At 43.2% G+C, this 19,384-nt stretch overlaps 1 protein-coding gene across 1 annotated transcript; it reads right to left on the minus strand.

Moving 5' to 3' along the window:
• Positions 1–15,205, minus strand: LOC109891126 (integrin beta-7). Its single transcript, XM_020483451.2, has 15 exons — positions 14,885–15,205; positions 14,559–14,638; positions 10,115–10,310; positions 9,746–9,916; positions 9,370–9,611; positions 8,637–8,792; positions 8,406–8,501; positions 8,171–8,260; positions 7,500–7,646; positions 7,063–7,265; positions 6,443–6,669; positions 6,105–6,312; positions 5,726–5,919; positions 5,297–5,457; positions 1–4,976 (listed from the first exon to the last, which is right to left on the minus strand). The coding sequence occupies exons 1-15, from the start codon at positions 14,946–14,948 to the stop codon at positions 4,908–4,910; spliced, it is 2,304 nt and encodes a 767-aa protein (XP_020339040.1). The 5' UTR covers positions 14,949–15,205; the 3' UTR covers positions 1–4,907.
• Between the last annotated feature and the right edge of the window lie 4,179 nt (positions 15,206–19,384).

Here is a 19,384-nt window from a genome sequence, read left to right on the forward strand (position 1 = left end):
TACAATCCAGGCATTTATTATTAAAAACGGTACTATATGATTTCAATGACACAGACAATGGTCACATAGGCCTATATAATGAATACACTGTACAGAGAATACTTTATGTAATAATATTGAGAAACATACTTACAAGAACATTATCCTACATCACAGCTATATTTCTTAATTCAGACCAAAACACAAAAATAATTCATTAAGAAAAAACTGAATGAAATGCAATACCATGTGCACAAACTGGAAAGGAATGACACTTCACAAGATTTCATACCAAGCTTCAGAACATTTTATCTATCTAAGCATTTTGTAATAGTCTCATGACAATGTCATTTGTTCCTCTAAGCCTGATGTCCACCAGAGGCATATTCGTTTTGTTTTTCCGTACTTGACCCAAGTGATTCGCTTTTCAACTAGCTAAAAGCTTGCTAGTTGGAGTCTGTGTGTTTAGACCTACTTCTGTTTATATCACCATACAGTAAAGCAATGCACGAGTTTAAAATACTGAAAGCATACGGTACACCGAACTCACCGCAGCTTAGTGCAGCACCCCCAACATAGCGTTGCGGACTGCTCCATTGACAATGAATTACTTCTGCCGGAATGCAAAGAGCTGTATCTGATGTTTGCTGCATAATAATAAATAAATAAAAATCCCTTATGTATTATTCTCCCCTAACCCTACCACCACACCCCTAATTGGAATAAACTAATGGATAACAATACTTAGACTTCTACTTCCAGCTTAAACATACTATAAACATTTTACGGACATGGTACATTTTATAGCTAGTGTCCGTCCTCCTCTGGGTACATTGAATTCAATACAAAGCCTGAACAGTTTTGAACAAATTCAGTTCTCAAAAAATGAAGGAGAAGCAAGAGAGAGAGAGAGAGAGATAATTATATTTAGTTGTATTTTATTCACTTTCACATACTTAGTTAGCTAAGGCAGCTAGCTAATTTAGCCTATTCAAACACCTGGCTCAAACAGAGACGGATGCTATGTTAGCTAGCTGGTTCAGGATATCCAACACGGGAACTCTTCCAACGCAAGGTACGTTTTCGGTTTTATGAATTTATTGCCACTGGGCCCCCCCCAGTGTAACTACTAAACTGCTTGCTGTACACTGCACTGCATGATTGTAGCGTGTTTACTAAATCATTAGTTCTAGTAGCCATGTTGACTATGACATTAGCTAATATGGTGTAGGATGTGTGTAGCGGTTAGCAGTTATGATATGAAGGTTTGGCTTGGAAAGGTTTTTTTCACCTGGGGATAAACATACTTGGATTTGTCCAATAGAAATTTTTGTTTGCAACTTTTTGGACTAATAATTACACTGAGGCAGGCAAGAGTGTGCAAGGCGGTATTGATTATGTCACTGTCTGTCACCTTGATTACTCACATTTTTCTCTTGACCTGTTGTAAACTTTCATTCGTAGGCTAGGTTGTAGCAATGCCATGATAGGTATAGGGACAATTCGAGGATCACGTAGTAGCCTAAACTTATTGATGTTACATTGAGCTGGGTGAATGTAATATGAATGACAGTCATCAATATGCAAGGTATAATCAACGAGGGGCTATGCATGGGAAATAATGAACATGTGGAAGGTGTAGCACGGAGTGGAACTTACTTTCCACAGAGCTACATATTTTCCAGAGAACGCATTGAGCCACAAGTTGTTTATCCATTTTATACCATGGCTATAACTTAAAACATTTGCCGCTAGAAATCTGGTCAACATCCACTGAAGTAGCTAGCAAGTTTATTAGATAACTACAGTAGTTGCCTTGGTAACCAAACACACATACTTGCTAGTTAGCTAAACAAACCATCAGTCCTAGTTTGCTATTCTGAAAATCGAATTAAACAATGCAGATATACCGTGCGAGTTACAGGGAAATAATGCACGCTCTAGAATGCCCTTCAAGCCAATCAGAAACGACTATGCAACAATGCCACGGTATAAGATGTATTATAAACTGGGTGGTTCGAGCCCTGAATGCTGATTGGCTGAAAGCCGTGGTATATCAGACAGTATACCAGGGGTATGTTGAAACATTTATTTTTACTGCTCTAAATACGTTGGTAACCAGTTTATAATCAAATCATCAAATCAAATCAAATTTATTTATATAGCCCTTCGTACATCAGCTGACATCTCAAAGTGCTGTACAGAAACCCAGCCTAAAACCCCAAACAGCAAGCAATGCAGGTGTAGAAGCACGGCACCTCGGGGGGATGTGGTATATGGCCAATATACCATGGCTAAGGGCTGTATCCAGGCACTCCTAGTTGCGTCGTACGAAATAACAGCCTTTGGCATGGTACAGTGATTTGCGTAAGTATTCACCCCCCCTTGGCATTTTTCCTATTTTATTGCCTTACAACCTGGAATTAAAATAGATTTTTGGGGGGTTTGTATCATTTGATTTACACAACATGCTTACCACTTTGTATAGAAGAAAGACAACAAAACAGAAAACTTGAGTATGCTTAACTATTCACCCCCCAAATTCAATACTTTGTAGAGCCACCTTTTGCAGCAATTACAGCTGCAAGTCTCTTGGGGTATGTCTCTATAAGCTTGGCACATCTAGCCACTGGGACTTTTGCCCATTCTTCAAGGCAAAACTGCTCCAGCTCCTTCAAGTTGGATGGGTTCTGCTGGTGTACAGCAATATTTAAGTCATACCACAGATTCTTAATTGCCCAGCTCTGTGGAGTGTACGGCTTTGACAAGGCCATTCCAAGACATTTAAATGTTTCCCCTTAAACCACTCGAGTGTTGCTTTAGCAGTATGCTTAGAGTCCCTTTCCTGCTGGAAGGTGAACCTCTGTCCCAGTCTCAAATCTTTGGAAGACAAACAGGTTTCCCTCAAGAATTTCCCTGTATTTAGCGTCATCCATCATTCCTCCAATTCTGACCAGTTTCCCAGTCCCTGCAGATGAAAAACATCCCCACAGCATGATGCTGCCACCACCATGCTTCCCTGTGGGGATGTTGTTCTCGGGGTGATGAGAGATGTTAGGTTTGCACCAGACATAGCGTTTTTCTTGTTGACCAAAAAGCTACATTTTAGTCTCATCTGACCAGGGTACCTTCTTCCATATGTTTGGGGAGTCACCCACACGCCTTTTAGCGAACACCAAACATCTTTGCTCATTTCTTTCTTTAAGCAATGTTTTTTTTCTGGCCACTCTTCCGTAAAGCCCAGCTCTGTGGAGTGTACGGCTTAAAGTGGTCCTGTGGACAGATACTCCAATGTCCGCTGTGGAGCTTTGCAGCTCCTTCAGGGTTATCTTTGGTCTCTTTGTTGCTTCTCTGATTAATCCCCTCCTTGCCTGGGCCGTGAATTTTGGTGGGCGGACCTTTCTTGGCAGGTTTGTTGTGATGCCATATTCTTTCCATTTTTTACTAATGGATTTAATGGTGCTCCATAGGATGTTCAAAGTTACGTATATTATTTTATAACCCAACCCTGATCTGTACTTCTCCACAACTTTGTCCCTGACCTGTTTGGAGAGCTCCTTGGTCTTCATGGTGCCGCTTGCTTGGTGGTGCCCCTTGCGCAGTGGTGTTGCAGACTAAGGGGCCTTTCAGAACAGGTGTATATATATATATACACTGAGATCATGTGACAGATCATGTGACACTTAGATTGCACACAGATGGACACTATTTAACAAATTATGTGAATTCTGAAGGTAATCGGTTGCAGCAGATCTTATGTAGGGGCTTCATAGTAAAGGGGGTGAATGCTTTTGCACGCAACACTTTTCAGTTTAAAGTTTTTTGAAACAAGTAATTTTTTTCATTTCACTTCAACAAATTTGGACAATTTTGTGTATGTCCATTACATTAAATAAAAATAAAAATCCATTTAAATTACAAATTTAACCAAAACCTCAAGGAGTGATTAACACTTGCAAGGCATATACCACACCCCCCCATTCCTTATTGCTTAAATAGAAATAAGACCATGCTCATAAAAAAATATTGTCCTCCCTAATCTTAAACGGCACCGACCGCCATTGGTTTCTACAGATGGTAAATTAAAGATTAAAATTTGTATTATATTATTGATTGATTGACTATGGCTTTTCAAGTCAGCCAGCAGTGCTATTTGCAGAGTAAGTTCTAGGTAAATGGTGTGATTTTTCAGCCATTCCTGAACTTGTAATCAAAAACAAGCTACATAAATATGAGCAGTACCAAAACAATTTATCTAATGATTCTGTCTCTTCGCAGCAAAATCTGTAGAGCTGGGATGGTTGTATTCCCCATATACAATTTACATCAACAACATAGGTCAAGCAGTAGGAATCAGTTTTATTCTAAACTGGCCCCTCCTTGGATTATGTGTTAAAAGCTCTACAACAAAGCTTTCTTAGTGTCCAACAAGCTTTCTCTGCCCTTAACCTGGTTCTGAACACCTCCAAAGGTCATGTGGTTCGGTATGAAAAATGTAACTTAAATTGTAACCATCTTTCTATTGCTTGTTTCAAAAATAGGGATATTTTGGAGAGGTTTTCATTTTAAAATAACCGAAAGTGAGAGGTTATAATCTGGACAAAGGGAAAAAGGCCATTTTTGAACAAGGGGTGAGCCATTCTTACTAATCTGCTAGAGAACCAGTTCCAATTTAAGTATAACTTTTATATGACTTAAGCCTTTAGGGAGATTCAATATTCTAATATTTTATAATTTTAGCCCTTCAAATGTATATTTATTATACAAATCGGCTCATTGAATTTTTCCAATTAAAGTGGATAAAGGAACAAGCGGTTCCTCTTCTAGAAGTTAGGATCAGTATATGGTCACGCTTTCGCTTATTACTGTATGTAACAGATTTTCCTGAAGTAAAGTGTTGGTTGGCTTCAGAGTTGAATGAGTTTGGATCAGTCCTCTTGAATGTGTATGGGGTTCATAACTATGGTTGTGGCATCCTGGAACAAAGGATTTTCGATCTGAAACACAAAGGACCAACTAGATAAGTTTAGTACAGAGCGAGCATCATGTTATCAACAACCAACACTTAACATTATAAATCTTGCATTAAAGACTCCTTAAGTTGATTATTTGCTTAAAAAAATGACAAAACAACAATAAGAAGGACAAACACATTCACAAATAATAAAGAAATCCACTATTCATACAATAAACTATGAGACTGAGAACAATGGACAGATATATGGTTATGAGAAACGACCAGTTAACGCAGAGACATCTAGCCTATTTGACATATCATGGTGATTCATTGTCATGTGTATACTGTTCTTTCTCTCACATTTTTCCAGACTACAGTCTCCGTTGCTTTGAGGAAGCTGGCGTACTCTCTCCGGTAGTGGAACTCCAGCATCAGCCAGCTGATGAGGATCACTGCGATCCCAATGAAGATGATGCTGGACACCGAGCTGCCAATGATCACATAAGTCTTGTCAACAGAGCCTGCCAGGGATGTGAAGAGGAAGAGTTTGTAGTAGAACATGAGTCCTGACTTTTTGTCTAACGCAAAGCATCTTTGATCAAACAACTATAGCAGAATAGGTCCATATACGCAGAATAAGGATGTCATAGGAGTGATCTTTTTTAGGTGTGCCTAAGAGCTAGCAATATTATGAATTGCTCCAATGAGCAGTGAGACTAAAAATGGTAAAAACAGTAAGCCAGTTGGATACATAGCCATGTTAAAATCTTGAAAATAATGGATAATCACGGGGCAGATCTGCGTAGAGGACCAGGATGTTGCCGTCAGGGAACAGCTCCACTTTGTAGGAGATGGTGTCTTCTCTGCAGGGGAACTCCTGGGGTCCCTCAACCCAAGTGGGCTTGACTGAGCCACATGGTCGGCTACAGTTACTCTTTAGTCCGTCACTTTCCTTATTGGCCAATTCACACATCACACAGGCCCTGGAAATGTTACACAAAGACAGGTTAACAGACATACTGAAGGTACACAGGCACACACACAAGCACACACACAGACACTGCATTATTGTAATGTAAAGTGTTCCTGTAAGGTCACAATTGAAGTACTAAACTTTGGCAACCTGGAAACTCAATCCAAAATGACTAAGTTATTTTCTTGTACTCACAGGAATTTTGCGCATGCATTAGCAATCTTTGAGCAGCTCATGCCAAAGAAGTCATTGTTGCACTGGCACTGGTTACACTGACATGTTCCCTGGCCATTGCACAGCTTCCCAGCAGTCCTGCACTGGTCGGTGAGGGTGGAACAGTCACACGCAGAGCCTGTGTAGTTGGCATGACACTTACATGTTCCACAGTCACACTGCCCATTACCTGCAGGAGACAGGCGGCAAACGTTGTCAAACACAGCTGAAAAATGGGCTCCAATAAGGTGCAGCTATAAGGAACACATTCTTAACCAATCAAAATGCATGGCCTGAACTAACTGTTTTAGTTTACTCACCACTGCAGAGCATGTTGTTGTGGCGGTCACAGCTGTTGTCATCACATTGGCAGAAATCACCACGGTGGGTGCCCTGGCACACACATATGCCACACTCACAGCCCCCGTGCCCGCTACATAGCAGCGGGGAGCTGTCTTGGCGACATGTTGTGTCCATAGAGTCGGCAGAGATCATGTCCTTAGGCTGCTCACACTCACACATTTGACCCAGGTGATCCTCGTCACAGCTAAAGGGCACAGCATTTTACAAAAACAATGAAAAAAATTGGGTACAACAACAAAAAACAGGACATTCTGGGACCTAATTTGGGCTAGGAGTTTTTTTCTGGTCAGGTCACGTAATCAGGGAAGACTTCTAGCCCTACTCATCAGTACCTCAAAAACACTTTAATCACTGTAACAATGGAAAACTATTCACTTGAATCCCCTCAAGTTTTGATTCTGAGAACTTTTATATTTGATACATTTCTTTAACTATAGAAACTTGTTTACTGCTATGTGGTAACAGTCAAACTGCAGTCTGCAGCTGTTTCCCTTACTGTGTGCAATTTGTAAGCACAGTTCTCTAATCTCACCAACCAGGAGGTGCTGTGAGTTCTCGTCATAATTTGAGGACTTGCCTGCAGATTCCGCAGTTGAGCGTTCCCTTTTCATTGCAGTGTGTGGACTGCTGTTCTCTGTCATGGCAGTCACAGTCACACAGGGTTTCCACGGAGACCTTCAGGGTCTCGCTGATGCCCTGCAGTTTGAGGAAAAACTGCTTCTTCTCTTTCAGACATTCTCCTTCAGACATTGAAATATTCAGACTCACTGTGAAGTCAACCTGGGTGCAATGGAGAGGATAATACACAATAAATTGGTCTGTAACACAAGTCCTATACAGTATACCATTAAATAAACCCAGTGTATGCTGGTTTTGTTGTTTTCTGCCATTGATTTCAAGTGAACAACTATTACATAACTACATATATTACATGACTAAATCCATTAAAGACATGAGCCTTGCTTTCCTTGTTCACATCTTGTTTTTGCCCTCCACCCCTGCTTTGTGCCAGACCTGCTGGTTGAGCTTGACGTTCATGCACTCGCCCCTCCTCTGCCACGGGGTGTTGTCCCCTTCTGCAGGGGTGCAGTGGGATCTGTAGGTCACGTCCAGACCTGAGGGGGCTCCATGGTGCTCCAATAAGATAGTGGAGGACAGGTTCTGTGAATAGATATGCATTACTATAGATAGGAGAGTTGATGATTTTACATTTTTGTCTATGTGTCCAATAAATGGAATTTCATTGCAAAGCCACAGTGATACGTTTGTTTGTAAGTAATACATTTCAAAAGTAGTTTATATTTCTCTAGGCCTAAATGTCTTAAATTCCTAGAGAAATGTAGGTCGATCATGTATGAAACCTTAACTTTACCACTAGGAAGATTGACACATAATTTGCCAGTATATTTTTCTACTTGTGAGAGCATAGCACACACTATATCCGTCACTAGCTAACCATGAGGCCAGGGATTCCAGTGAAAATACGTATGGGAGCTGGTTCTACTATTTTAGTCTGCTGTGTGAGTCATGGCCATAACCACAGACATGATTTTATGTCCTCTTTTGAATATGCATTTTATTGGTCATTGCAGCCTTTTGCCATTGAAGTATTTCACAATTTTGCAGTAGCTTGACATTAATTATTGTCAACTGTGTTCTAGGCTTGAGACCGTTGAGATACTCACACTGTAGGCCTCTAGGATGAGCTGGACCACGTTGCTGGAGTCGTTCTTCAGGACTCCCAGCACTGACTGAGGGATTAGTTTACTCAATGCCTAGAGAAGTGTTTGTGTATATGTGTGTTTGTTTAGATATGGGCACAATAGAGAGAGACGGGGTGAAGGTAGAAATACAGAGGTTAAACATTTTGTGAACTTTTGGAATTTGCTTTAACAAACTATCTCTCCTATCAGTCCTGACCTTGTAGGCAGCAACACTGTCCTCGGTGACAGCAAAGATGAGCTGGATGTTATTGGCTGCCAGGACCCTGGCGAGCTGGCCAACCGATGGGTAGTCCTTAGACACATAGGAAGTGGATTAAATAACCACAGAAAGGCGTCGTAGTTGCCCAGCTCTTCCACCACAAATGTCACTGAAACAAGCTCACTTCTTCTAAGTGTTGATCATCCCACCCCTCTGTTGATAACTCACATATTTAGTGCCATCGTAGAAGCCGCTGCCATTGAGATGACACTTCCCATCATTAGGTTCGAATATCCCAGCCAGCCTGCCGTCCCCGGCAATGTGGAAGGTGTCATCTGACGTGTAAACCAGGATCCGGGTGACATTGTTCCAACCAATCACACCCTGGAGGGAGGGAGGGGAGGGGAGGGAGGGAGGGAGGGAGGGAGGGAGGGAGGGAGGGAGGGAGGGAGGGAGGGAGGGAGGGAGGGAGGGAGGGAGGGAGGGAGGGAGGGAGGGAGGGAGGGAGGGAGGGAGGGAGGGAGGGAGGGAGGGGGAGAAATAGAAATGGACAATGTAGACATACATTGTAGCAGACTGGTCTCCTCGACCAAACGTAACATAGTAAATGTAAATCTGGGGCAGTCACAGTAATATGATATGTAACGTTTGGTATGGTTTCGTAAGATGGAAGGTTACTTAACCCCCATCCTAGCTAACGTTAGCCACCTAGCTAGCCACCCCTAGCTAACATTAGCCACAACAAAATGGAATTTGTAACATATGATACGTTTTGAAAATTCATAGCATATCGTACATTTTGCAAATTCGTAAGATATCGTATGAATTGCAAATTCGTAACATATCATACAAAATGGAATGTCTCGGGATTTACTACTAAATGCTCTGAGACCGCATTGGTTGTAGACATCCTAGCCTCTATACAGAGGTAACTGTGTTTGGTCATGTATGACAGTCCTACCTGGCAGACAGCTGCCTGCATGATGGCGTCAAAGCCAGACTCGGGGGAGTCCAGGTTTCCAGAGATGATCTGGTTGCTGACCCTGGTCTTGAACTCGGCCACGTCTTGGGTTAGTCCCAGAATGTTCTGGAAGCTGAAGGCAGGTTGACAGGTGTACAGGCGGCTGGGACAGGGGTTGTTCTTCTTGTCCTTAACCTGGCTGACATACGGCAGAGCCACCTTGTCCACAAACGAGCCAAAGCCTGATAGGGAGAGAGGCGAGGGATAGAGATGGACAAAATGAGGATAGGTGGCATAGTCAGATGACTACACACAGTTGATTAAATCCTAACTTGAAATCCTTACTTCTGCAAAAGTCTGTCTCCTCAGCACTCACCTATGCGGACCTTATTGGTGACGTTTTTTAGCGTAGAGAGGATTTCCTGGCCCAGATTCTTGATGGTGTCCAGGTCGTCCCTCATGGAGAAGGACAGGTCCATTAGGTAGTACAGGTCTATGGGGTAGCCCTCGGCTCTCTTGAATGACACACTGAAGGTCTGAGGGACTCCTGAAACCAGACGGGTCAGTTAGTACAGTTATGGCAAAGCATGCATCAATAGGAGACTAGCACTGTTATGTCTAGTACTTCACACTCCTTAATAAAGGATCAATAAAGCACCACAAAGAATTTCAGATTTGGACCTGTCCTTGCTTGTTCACTGGGAAATACTGAGCAGCTGCTGTGTACGAGTCATATAATTCTCACCGACTCTGAGTTTGAAGAGGAGGTTTTGTGGCTTAAGCTGGACCACATTGTCTGGGTCGCTGCTGAGCTCATTGTTCTTTAGGAAGACCAGTTCTGATTGGGGGTTGATGATGTCTGTCTGCTCACAGCCTCTGGTCCTCAGAGACTCAGCAGTGTCACACCTCCGCTCAGTGGACTCCCCAGACTTCAGGAAGTCCTGTCAGGAGGATAGGTATTATGGTCTTAGTTCATAATGATATAGACAATAAAACACTGACTCATACCAGTGGGTGCCAGGTTATCATGTGGGCCTGCCTCTTGTCAGTTAAACAGATGGGGTTACATCTCTGTTTTAGGCTTAGAATTCTTACACAAAAACATTGTTATTATTTTTAAACATATATGGGACATGTGATTATGATACATAGGACCTATAGATTAGACCGAGAAAGGGTTAGACTGCAAGGAGAAATGACAGAGAAGAAGTCAAAAGCCAACAAACATTTGAATATCTTGATTAATGTAAAAAAAAAAGCAGTCAACACCAAAATGACACAGAGAAAAAAAAACGGATAATTTAAAGTATTGAAAGTAAAATGTGCAGGAGATGAATGTAGAAATAGAAAGACGGAAGTGAGTCTGACACCAGTAGCATGACGCTGTCATAAGAAATCACAGAGAGCTGCAGCAGCACAATACACAATTAAAATATCGACCCTTTTTGGTTCCAGGTAAAACTATTTTGTGTTCCATGTAGAACCCTACATGCAAACAGTTCTAAACAGAACCCAAAGTTTTTTTTTACCTGGATCCAAAAGGGTTCTACAGTCCCATCCCACTGTCAAAAACTGGTTGAATGAACATTGTTCCATGTCATTTCAACCCCAAAAATCTATGTGATGACGTTGAATCAACATGGAAAACTAGTTGGATTTGCAAAGTCATCAGCGTAAGTGCATTTCATCTTTTTTTTCACCCAACTTTTAACCTAAATCCAATGTCATGGTAAAATGTTTCCTTGATTTCACATTGCATTCACGTTAGCTGACAACTCAACCAAATGTAAATCAAAACAATATGTTGAACTGACGTCTGTGCCCAGTGGGATACGGTATCCGCTACGGATCCGCAGTCAAACGACCACCCCTCATCACTGTCAAACGCTCCCTAAAACACTTCTGTGAGCAGGCCTTTCTAATCAACCTGGCCCGGGTATCCTGGAAGGATATTGACCTCATCCTGTCAGTTGAGGATGCCTGGTCATTCTTTAAAAGTAACTTCCTCACCATTTTAGATAAGCATGCTCCGTTCAAAAAATGCAGAACTAAGAACAGATATAGCCCTTGGTTCACTCCAGACCTGACTGCCCTCGACGAGCACCAAAACATCCTGTGGCGGACTGCAATAGCATCGAATAGTATATTCCCCGCGATATGCAACTGTTCAGGGAAGTCAGGAACCAATACACTCAGTCAGTCAGGAAAGCAAAGGCCAGCTTCTTCAGGGAGAAATTTGCACCCTGTAGCTCTAACTCCAAAAAGTTCTGGGACACTGTGAAGTCCATGGAGAACAAGAGCACCTCCTCCCAGCTGCCCACTGCACTGAGGCTAGGTAACACGGTCACCACCGATAAATCCATGATTATCGAAAACTTCAATAAGCATTTCTCAACGGCTGGCCATGCCTTCCTCCTGGCTACCCCAACCTCGGCCAACAGCTCCGCCCCCCCCCCGCAGCTACTCGCCCAAGCCTCTCCAGGTTCTCCTTTACCCAAATCCAGATAGCAGATGTTCTGAAAGAGCTGCAAAACCTGGACCCGTACAAATCAGCTGGGCTTGACAATCTGGACCCTCTATTTCTGAAACTTTCCGCCATTGTCGCAACCCCTATTACCAGCCTGTTCAACCTCTCTTTCATATCGTCTGAGATCCCCAAGGATTGGAAAGCTGCCGCAGTCATCCCCCTCTTCAAATGGGGAGACACCCTGGACCCAAACTGTTACAGACCTATATCTATCCTGCCCTGCCTATCTAAGGTCTTCGAAAGCCAAGTCAACAAACAGGTCACTGACCATCTCGAATCCCATCGTACCTTCTCCGCTGTGCAATCCGGTTTCCGAGCCGGTCACGGGTGCACCTCAGCCACTCTCAAGGTACTAAACAATATCATAACCGCCATCAATAAAAGACAGGTCTGTGCAGCCGTCTTCATCGACCTTGCCAAGGCTTTCGACTCTGTCAATCATCATATTCTTATCGGCAGACTCAGTAGCCTCGGTTTTTCTGATGACTGCCTTGTCTGGTTCACCAACTACTTTGCAGACAGAGTTCAGTGTGTCAAATCGGAGGGCATGCTGTCCGGTCCTCTGGCAGTCTCTATGGGGGTGCCACAGGGTTCAATTCTCGGGCCGACTCTTTTCTCTGTATATATCAATGATGTTGCTCTTGCTGCGGGCGATTCCCTGATCCACCTCTACGCAGACGACACCATTCTGTATACTTCCGTCCCGTCCTTGGACACTGTGCTATCTAACCTCCAAACGAGCTTCAATGCCATACAACACTCTTTCCGTGGCCTCCAACTGCTCTTAAACGCTAGTAAAACCAAATGCATGCTTTTCAACCGTTCGCTGCCTGCACCCGCACGCCCGACTAGCATCACCATCCTGGATGGTTCCGACCTAGAATATGTGGACATCTATAAGTACCTAGGTGTCTGGCTAGACTGTAAACTCTCCTTCCAGACTCATATCAAACATCTCCAATCTAAAATCAAATCTAGAGTCGGCTTTCTATTCCGCAACAAACTCACGCCGCCAAACTTACCCTAGTAAAACTGACTATCCTACCGATCCTTGACTTTGGCGATGTCATCTACAAAATAGCTTCCAATCCTCTACTCAGCAAACTGAATGCAGTTTATCACAGTGCCATCCGTTTTGTTACTAAAGCACCTTATACCACCCACCACTGCGACCTGTACGCTCTAGTCGGCTGGCCCTCGCTACATATTCGTCGCCAGACCTACTGGCTCCAGGTCATCTACAAGTCCATGCTAGGTAAAGCTCCGCCTTATCTCAGTTCACTGGTCACGATGGCAACACCTACTTGTAGCACGTGCTCCAGCAGGTGTATCTCACTGATCATCCCTAAAGCCAACACCTCATTTGGCCGCCTTTCGTTCCAGTTCTCTGCTGCCTGTGACTGGAACGAATTGCAAAAATGGCTGAAGTTGGAGACTTTTATCTCCCTCACCAACTTCAAACATCTGCTATCTGAGCAGCTAAACGATCGCTGCAGCTGTACATTGTCTATCGGTAAATAGCCCACCCAATTTTACCTACCTCATCCCAATACTGTTTATATTTATTTACTTTTCTGCTCTTTTGCACACCAATATCTCTACCTGTACATGACCATCTGATCATTTATCACTCCAGTGTTAATCTGCAAAATTGTAATTATTCGCCTACCTCCTCATGCCTTTTGCACACAATGTATATATAGACTCTCTTTTTTTCTACTGTGTTATTGACTTGTTAATTGTTTATTCCATGTGTAACTTTGTGTTGTCTGTTCACACTGCTATGCTTTATCTTGGCCAGGTCGCAGTTGCAAATGAGAACTTGTTCTCAACTAGCCTACCTGGTTAAATAAAGGTGAAATAAAAAATAAAATAAAAATAAATACTTGAGTCATTTGATACTAGTATAAATGGCTGAGGATACCTATAACCTTTTTCTTTAAATGTATAACAATGTGAAGGAGGAATTGAAACATTCACTTGACCTGTCTTTCAGTCAATCTCTCACACCTCTTATCATCAGGAGGTAAAGAGTTGTTATTTTGGCACGTCACGGGACCTCTTCCACCGCTAAATATAAAAGGTCCTGTATAATTCAACCCAGAACTGTTAGCAAAATGTCTGCCAAACTGTAGAAAAAATAAGATATATATTTTTTACCTTTATTTTACTATGCAAGTCAGTTAAGAACAAATTCTTATTTTCAATGACGGCCTAGGAACAGTGGGTTAACTGCATGGTTCAGGGGCAGAACGACAGATTTGTACCTTGTCAGCTCGGGGATTTGAACTTGCAACCTTTCAGTTACTAGTCCAACGCTCTAACCACTAGGCTACCCTGCCGCCCCAAATATTATATATATATATTATCTTACATGAGCTTGATGGGACATCATTGTCTAAGATCTCACCAAAAATTCACAAGGATATTACCATTCAGACCGCAATGAAGACCTATAGAATGTCGGCTCCTATTGTAAGTAGCTCCTACAGTGGCCCTAATGTCGTTGTCCCTACAAGTCAACTCACAAAGCATTCAAAGGCCATTGAGTTCAAGAATTAAGAGTAGAGAAAGTATAGCAAAACTCAAGGATAAAACATGATACAGTTTTAAACAAATACAGGCAGCAGCAGCAAGCTAGTTGATACATGATAAGGCTGACCTTGTGTTTGCACCAAGCACATCCAGGGCTCCTCAGGCAGGCTGAACATGAGGGCTGGGACACACATATTTGGGGGATCCCTGACACACCAAACAAAACAGTGAAATATGTAATTACCCCTGACTCTTTCAGACACACAGCAGAGATTGAGGAGATTGTGTTTGCTCTCATAACGGAGCTGCTATTACCCATGTCTGCCTTGTCAATTCAGAAAGTGAATTCTAATTCAACAATTGCGAAAATTCTAATTTGGAATTAAATGACACTTCAATTCAATTTAAATGGGATACCCCCAACCCTGACTAGTAGTTGTAGATGAGACTTACCTTGAATTTGGATCTGTCCCACACAGTACAAAATAAAGGTTCCTAATAAAAAGAAGCCAACCATTGCCTGAGGATAGCGATGGAATGAGAAATAGACAGACAGAGAGGATTAGGGACTTCTCCTGGATAGAAAAAATCAAGTGAGTTGTGAGAAGACGGAAGCAGGAGGCAGACAGAACTCAGCAGACAAGCCATTTCCCCTTGAGTTCTCACAAATTGTCAACCACCTACCACCTACATACTTCATTTTCGGAAGTTTCTGTAGTCGGTGCTGTTGGAAATAAGAAAAATAACACACAACCAATTCTGAGTCACTAGTTTGACACCAGAGGCTTTCTCCAATCTCCTTCATGTGAGAAATGAAACTCAAAGCTAAACCAAACCTTATTTCTACTTCAGAAACGTTCCCCTGAAGTTCCTATTTTGGTATGATCACACATGATAGGATCAAAGAATTATAGTGATTTGAATATCACTCTTACATTTACAAACACATACTGAACAAAAATATAAATGCAACATGTAAAGTGTTAGTCTCATGTTTCATGAGCTGAAATAAAAGTCTGCAGATATTTTCCATATGCACAAAAAGCTTATTTATCTCAAATTTGTTGCACAAATGTGTTTACATTCCTGTTAGTGAGCATTTCTCCTTTTCCAAGATAATCCATCCACCTGACAGGGGTGGCATATCAAGAAGCTGATTAAACAGCATGATCATTACACAGGTGCACCTTGTGCTGGGGGCAATAAAAGGCCACTCTAAAATGTACAGTTTTGTCACACAACACAATGCCACAGATGTCTCAAGTTTTAAGGGAGCATGCAATTGCCATGCTGACTGCAGGAATGTCCGCCAAAGCTATTGCCAGATAAATAATGTTCATTTCTCTACCATAAAACGCCTCCAACGTCATTTTAGAGAATTTGGCAGTACGTTCAACTGGTCTCACAACCGCAGACCACGTGTAACCATGCCAACCCAGGACCTCTACATCCATCTTCTTCACCTGTGGGATCGTCTGAGACCAGCGACCCGGACAGCTGATGAAACTGTGGGTTTGCACAACCAAAGAACTTCTGCACAAACTGTCAGAAACCGTCTCAGGGAAGCTCATCTGCATGCCCATTGTCCTCCCCAGGGTTTTGACCTGACTGCAGTTCGACATCGGAAACAACTTCACGGGGAAAATGCTCACCCTAGATGGCAACTGGCACGCTGGAGAACTGTGCTCTTCGTGGATGAATCCCAGTTTCAACTGTACTGGGCAAATGGCAGGCAGCAGGTATGGCGTGTGGGCGAGCGGTTTTCTGATGTCAACGTTGGGAACAGAGTGCCCCATAGTGGGGGTGGGGTTATGGTAGGGGCAGGCATAAGCTACGGACAACGAACACAATTATATTTATTGATGGAAATTTGAATGCACAGAGATACCGTAATGAGATCCTGAGGCCCATTGTTGTGCCATTCATCCACCGCCATCATGTCATATTTCAGCATGATAATGCATGGCCCCATGTCAAAAAGATCTGTACACAATTCCTGGAAATGTCCCATTTCTTCCATAGCCTGCATACTCACCAGACATGTCACCCATTGAACATGTTTGGGATTCTCTAGATTGACGTGTATGACAGCGTGTTTCAGTTCCCACAAATATCCAGGAACTTCGCACAGCCTTTGAAGAGGAGTGGGACAACATTCCACAGGCCACAATCAACAGCCTGATCAACTCTATGCAAAGGACATGCAACCTGCCTAAATGACTACAGACCCGTAGCACTCACGTCCGTAGCCATGAAGTGCTTTGAAAGGTTGGTAATGGCTCACATCAACACCATTATCCCAGAAACCCTAGACCCACTCCAATTTGCATACCGCCCAAACAGATCCACAGATGATGCAATCTCTATTGCACTCCCCACTGCCCTTTCCGACCTGGACAAAAGGAACACTTACGTGAGAATGCTATTCATTGACTACAGCTCAGCGTTCAACACCATAGTGCCTTCACAGCTCATCACTAAGCTAAGGATCATGGGACTCCTTCTGCAACTGGATCCTGGACTTCCTGACAGGCCACACCCAGGTGCTTGAGGGTAGGCAGCAACACATCTGCCACGCTGATCCTCAACACTGGAGCTCCCCAGGGGTGCGTGCTCAGTCCCCTCCTGTACAACCTGTTCACCCACGACTGCATGGCCAGGCATGACACCAACACCATCATTAAGTTTGCAGATGACACAACAGTGGTATGCCTGATTACCAACAACGACGAGACAGCCTATAGTGAGGAAGTCAGAGACCTGGCCAGGTGGTGCCAGAATAACAACCTATCCCTCAACGTATCCAAGACTAAGGAGATTATTGTGGACTACAAGAAAAGGAGGACCAAGCACGCCCCCATTCTCATCGACGGGGATGTAGTGGAGCAGGTTGAGAGCTCCAAGTTCCTTGGTGTCCACATCAACAACAAACTAGAATGGTCCAAACACACCAAGACAGTCGTGAAGAGGGCACGACAAAGTCTATTCTCCCCCAGGAAACTAAAAAGATTGGGCATGGGTTCTGAGATCCTCAAAAGGTTCTATAGCTGCAACATCGAGAGCATCACTGCATGATACGGCAAATGCTCTGCCTCTGACTGCAAGGCACTACAGAGGGTAGTGCTTACGGCCCAGTACATCACTGCCATCCAGGACCTCTACACCAGGCGGTGTCAGAGGAAGGCCCTAAAAATTGTCAAAGACCCCAGCCACCCCAGGCATAGACTGTTCTCTCTACTACCGCATGGCAAGCGGTACCGAGTGATAAGTCTAGGACAAAAAGGCTTCTCAACTGTTTTTACCCCCAAGCCATAAGACTCCTGAACAGGTAATCAAATGGCTACCCGGACTATTTGCATTGTGTGCCTCCCCCAACCCCTCTTTTTACGCTGCTGCTACTCTCTGTTTATCATATATGCAGAGTCACTTTAACTATACATTAATGTGCATACTACCTCAATTGGGCCGACCAACCAGTGCTCCTGCACATTGGCTAACCGGGCTATCTGCATTGTGTCCCACCCACCACCCGCCAACCCCTCTTTTACGCTACTGCTACTCTCTGTTCATCGTATATGCATTGTCACTTTAACCATATCTACATGTACATACTACCTCAATCAGCCTGACTAACCAGTGTCTGTATGTAGCCTCACTACTTTTATAGCTGTTACTGTTGTTTTATTTCTTTACCTACCTACTGTTCACCTAATACCTTTTTTGCACTATTGGTTAGAGCCTGTAAGTAAGCATTTCACTGTAAGGTCTCAGCGCACGTGACAAATAAACTTTGATTTGATTTGAAGTGTCGCGTTGCATGAGGCAAATGGTGGTCACACCAGACACTGACTGGTTTTCTGATCCACACCCCTACTTATTTGTATTTATTATATTTTTGTTGTTGTTGTATATTCTCCCCAATGTCGATCTTGTATCATCGCTGCAAATCCTCAACGGGCTCGGGAGGTGAAGGTTGAATCATCCATCCTCTGAAACATGACCCGCCAAACCGCATTTCTTCACATCCGCCCGTTTAACCCGGAAGCCAGCCGCACCAATGTGTCGGAGGAAACATTGTTTAACTGACAACCGAGGTCAGCCTACAGGCGCCCAGCCCGCCACAAGGAGTCGCTAGTGCGCAATGAGTCAAGTAAAACCCCACAGCCAAACCATCCCCTAATCCAGACAACCCTGGGCCAATTGTGATACAGCCTGGGATCAAACCCAGGCCTGTAGTGACACCTCTAGCACTGAGATGCAGTGCCTTAGAATGCTGTGCCACTCGGGAGGCCCCCTTGCATTTTTTTTGTAAGGTATCTTTGACCAAACAATTGCATATCTGTATTCCCAGTCATGTGAAATCCATAGATTAGGGTCTAATTAATTTATTTTAATTGACTGATTTCCTTATATAACTCAATTGTTGCATGTTGCATTTATATTTTTGTTCAGTGTTCTTACTCATCCACAACTATGCCCAACGTTTAAAAAAAAGCTGCTCATCCACCTACTTTACATACATTACACTCATACATTTCAAGGCCTGCTTTGAACTTGGCTTTTGGGCATTACAGACCCATATCTATGGGCCTCATCCAAGATATGCTCTCTCTCTTTCTCTTTCTCTCTCTCTCTCTCTCTCTCTCTCTCTCTTTCTCTCTCTCTCTCTCTCTCTCTCTCTCTCTCTCTCTTTCTCTCTCTCTCTCTCTCTCTCTCTCTCTCTCTCTCTCTCTCTCTCATACATACACACACAGCAGATGTTCTGGGAAGGAAGTTGACCTGTCTGGCTCGGAAATGGAGCAGACGTTGACTAGCACAAACCACAGACTACAGATTACTTAGTGCAACCTTTCTGACTGGCTGGGAGACTACCTGTAGTTAGATAGAGGTCATCATATTGTATACACACACGTTTGGTATACTTTATAACATTTGTAACTGAAGGAGAAAGAG

This window comes from Oncorhynchus kisutch, linkage group LG5, assembly GCF_002021735.2.
Source record: "Oncorhynchus kisutch isolate 150728-3 linkage group LG5, Okis_V2, whole genome shotgun sequence".
In the NCBI taxonomy this organism is placed as follows: Eukaryota; Metazoa; Chordata; class Actinopteri; order Salmoniformes; family Salmonidae; genus Oncorhynchus; species Oncorhynchus kisutch.

Bases quoted from the DNA above. Each gene is read 5' to 3' on its own strand.
- LOC109891126 (XM_020483451.2), bottom strand. From the start codon at position 14,948: ATGGTTGGCTTCTTTTTATTAGGAACCTTTATTTTGTACTGTGTGGGA. The intron at 14,639-14,884 runs GTAAGTCTCATC...TTGGTGTGTCAG, and splicing joins GGGACAGATCCAAATTCAAG to GGATCCCCCAAATATGTGTG. The intron at 6,670-7,062 runs GCAAGTCCTCAA...TGTGCCCTTTAG, and splicing joins CTCAACTGCGGAATCTGCAG to CTGTGACGAGGATCACCTGG.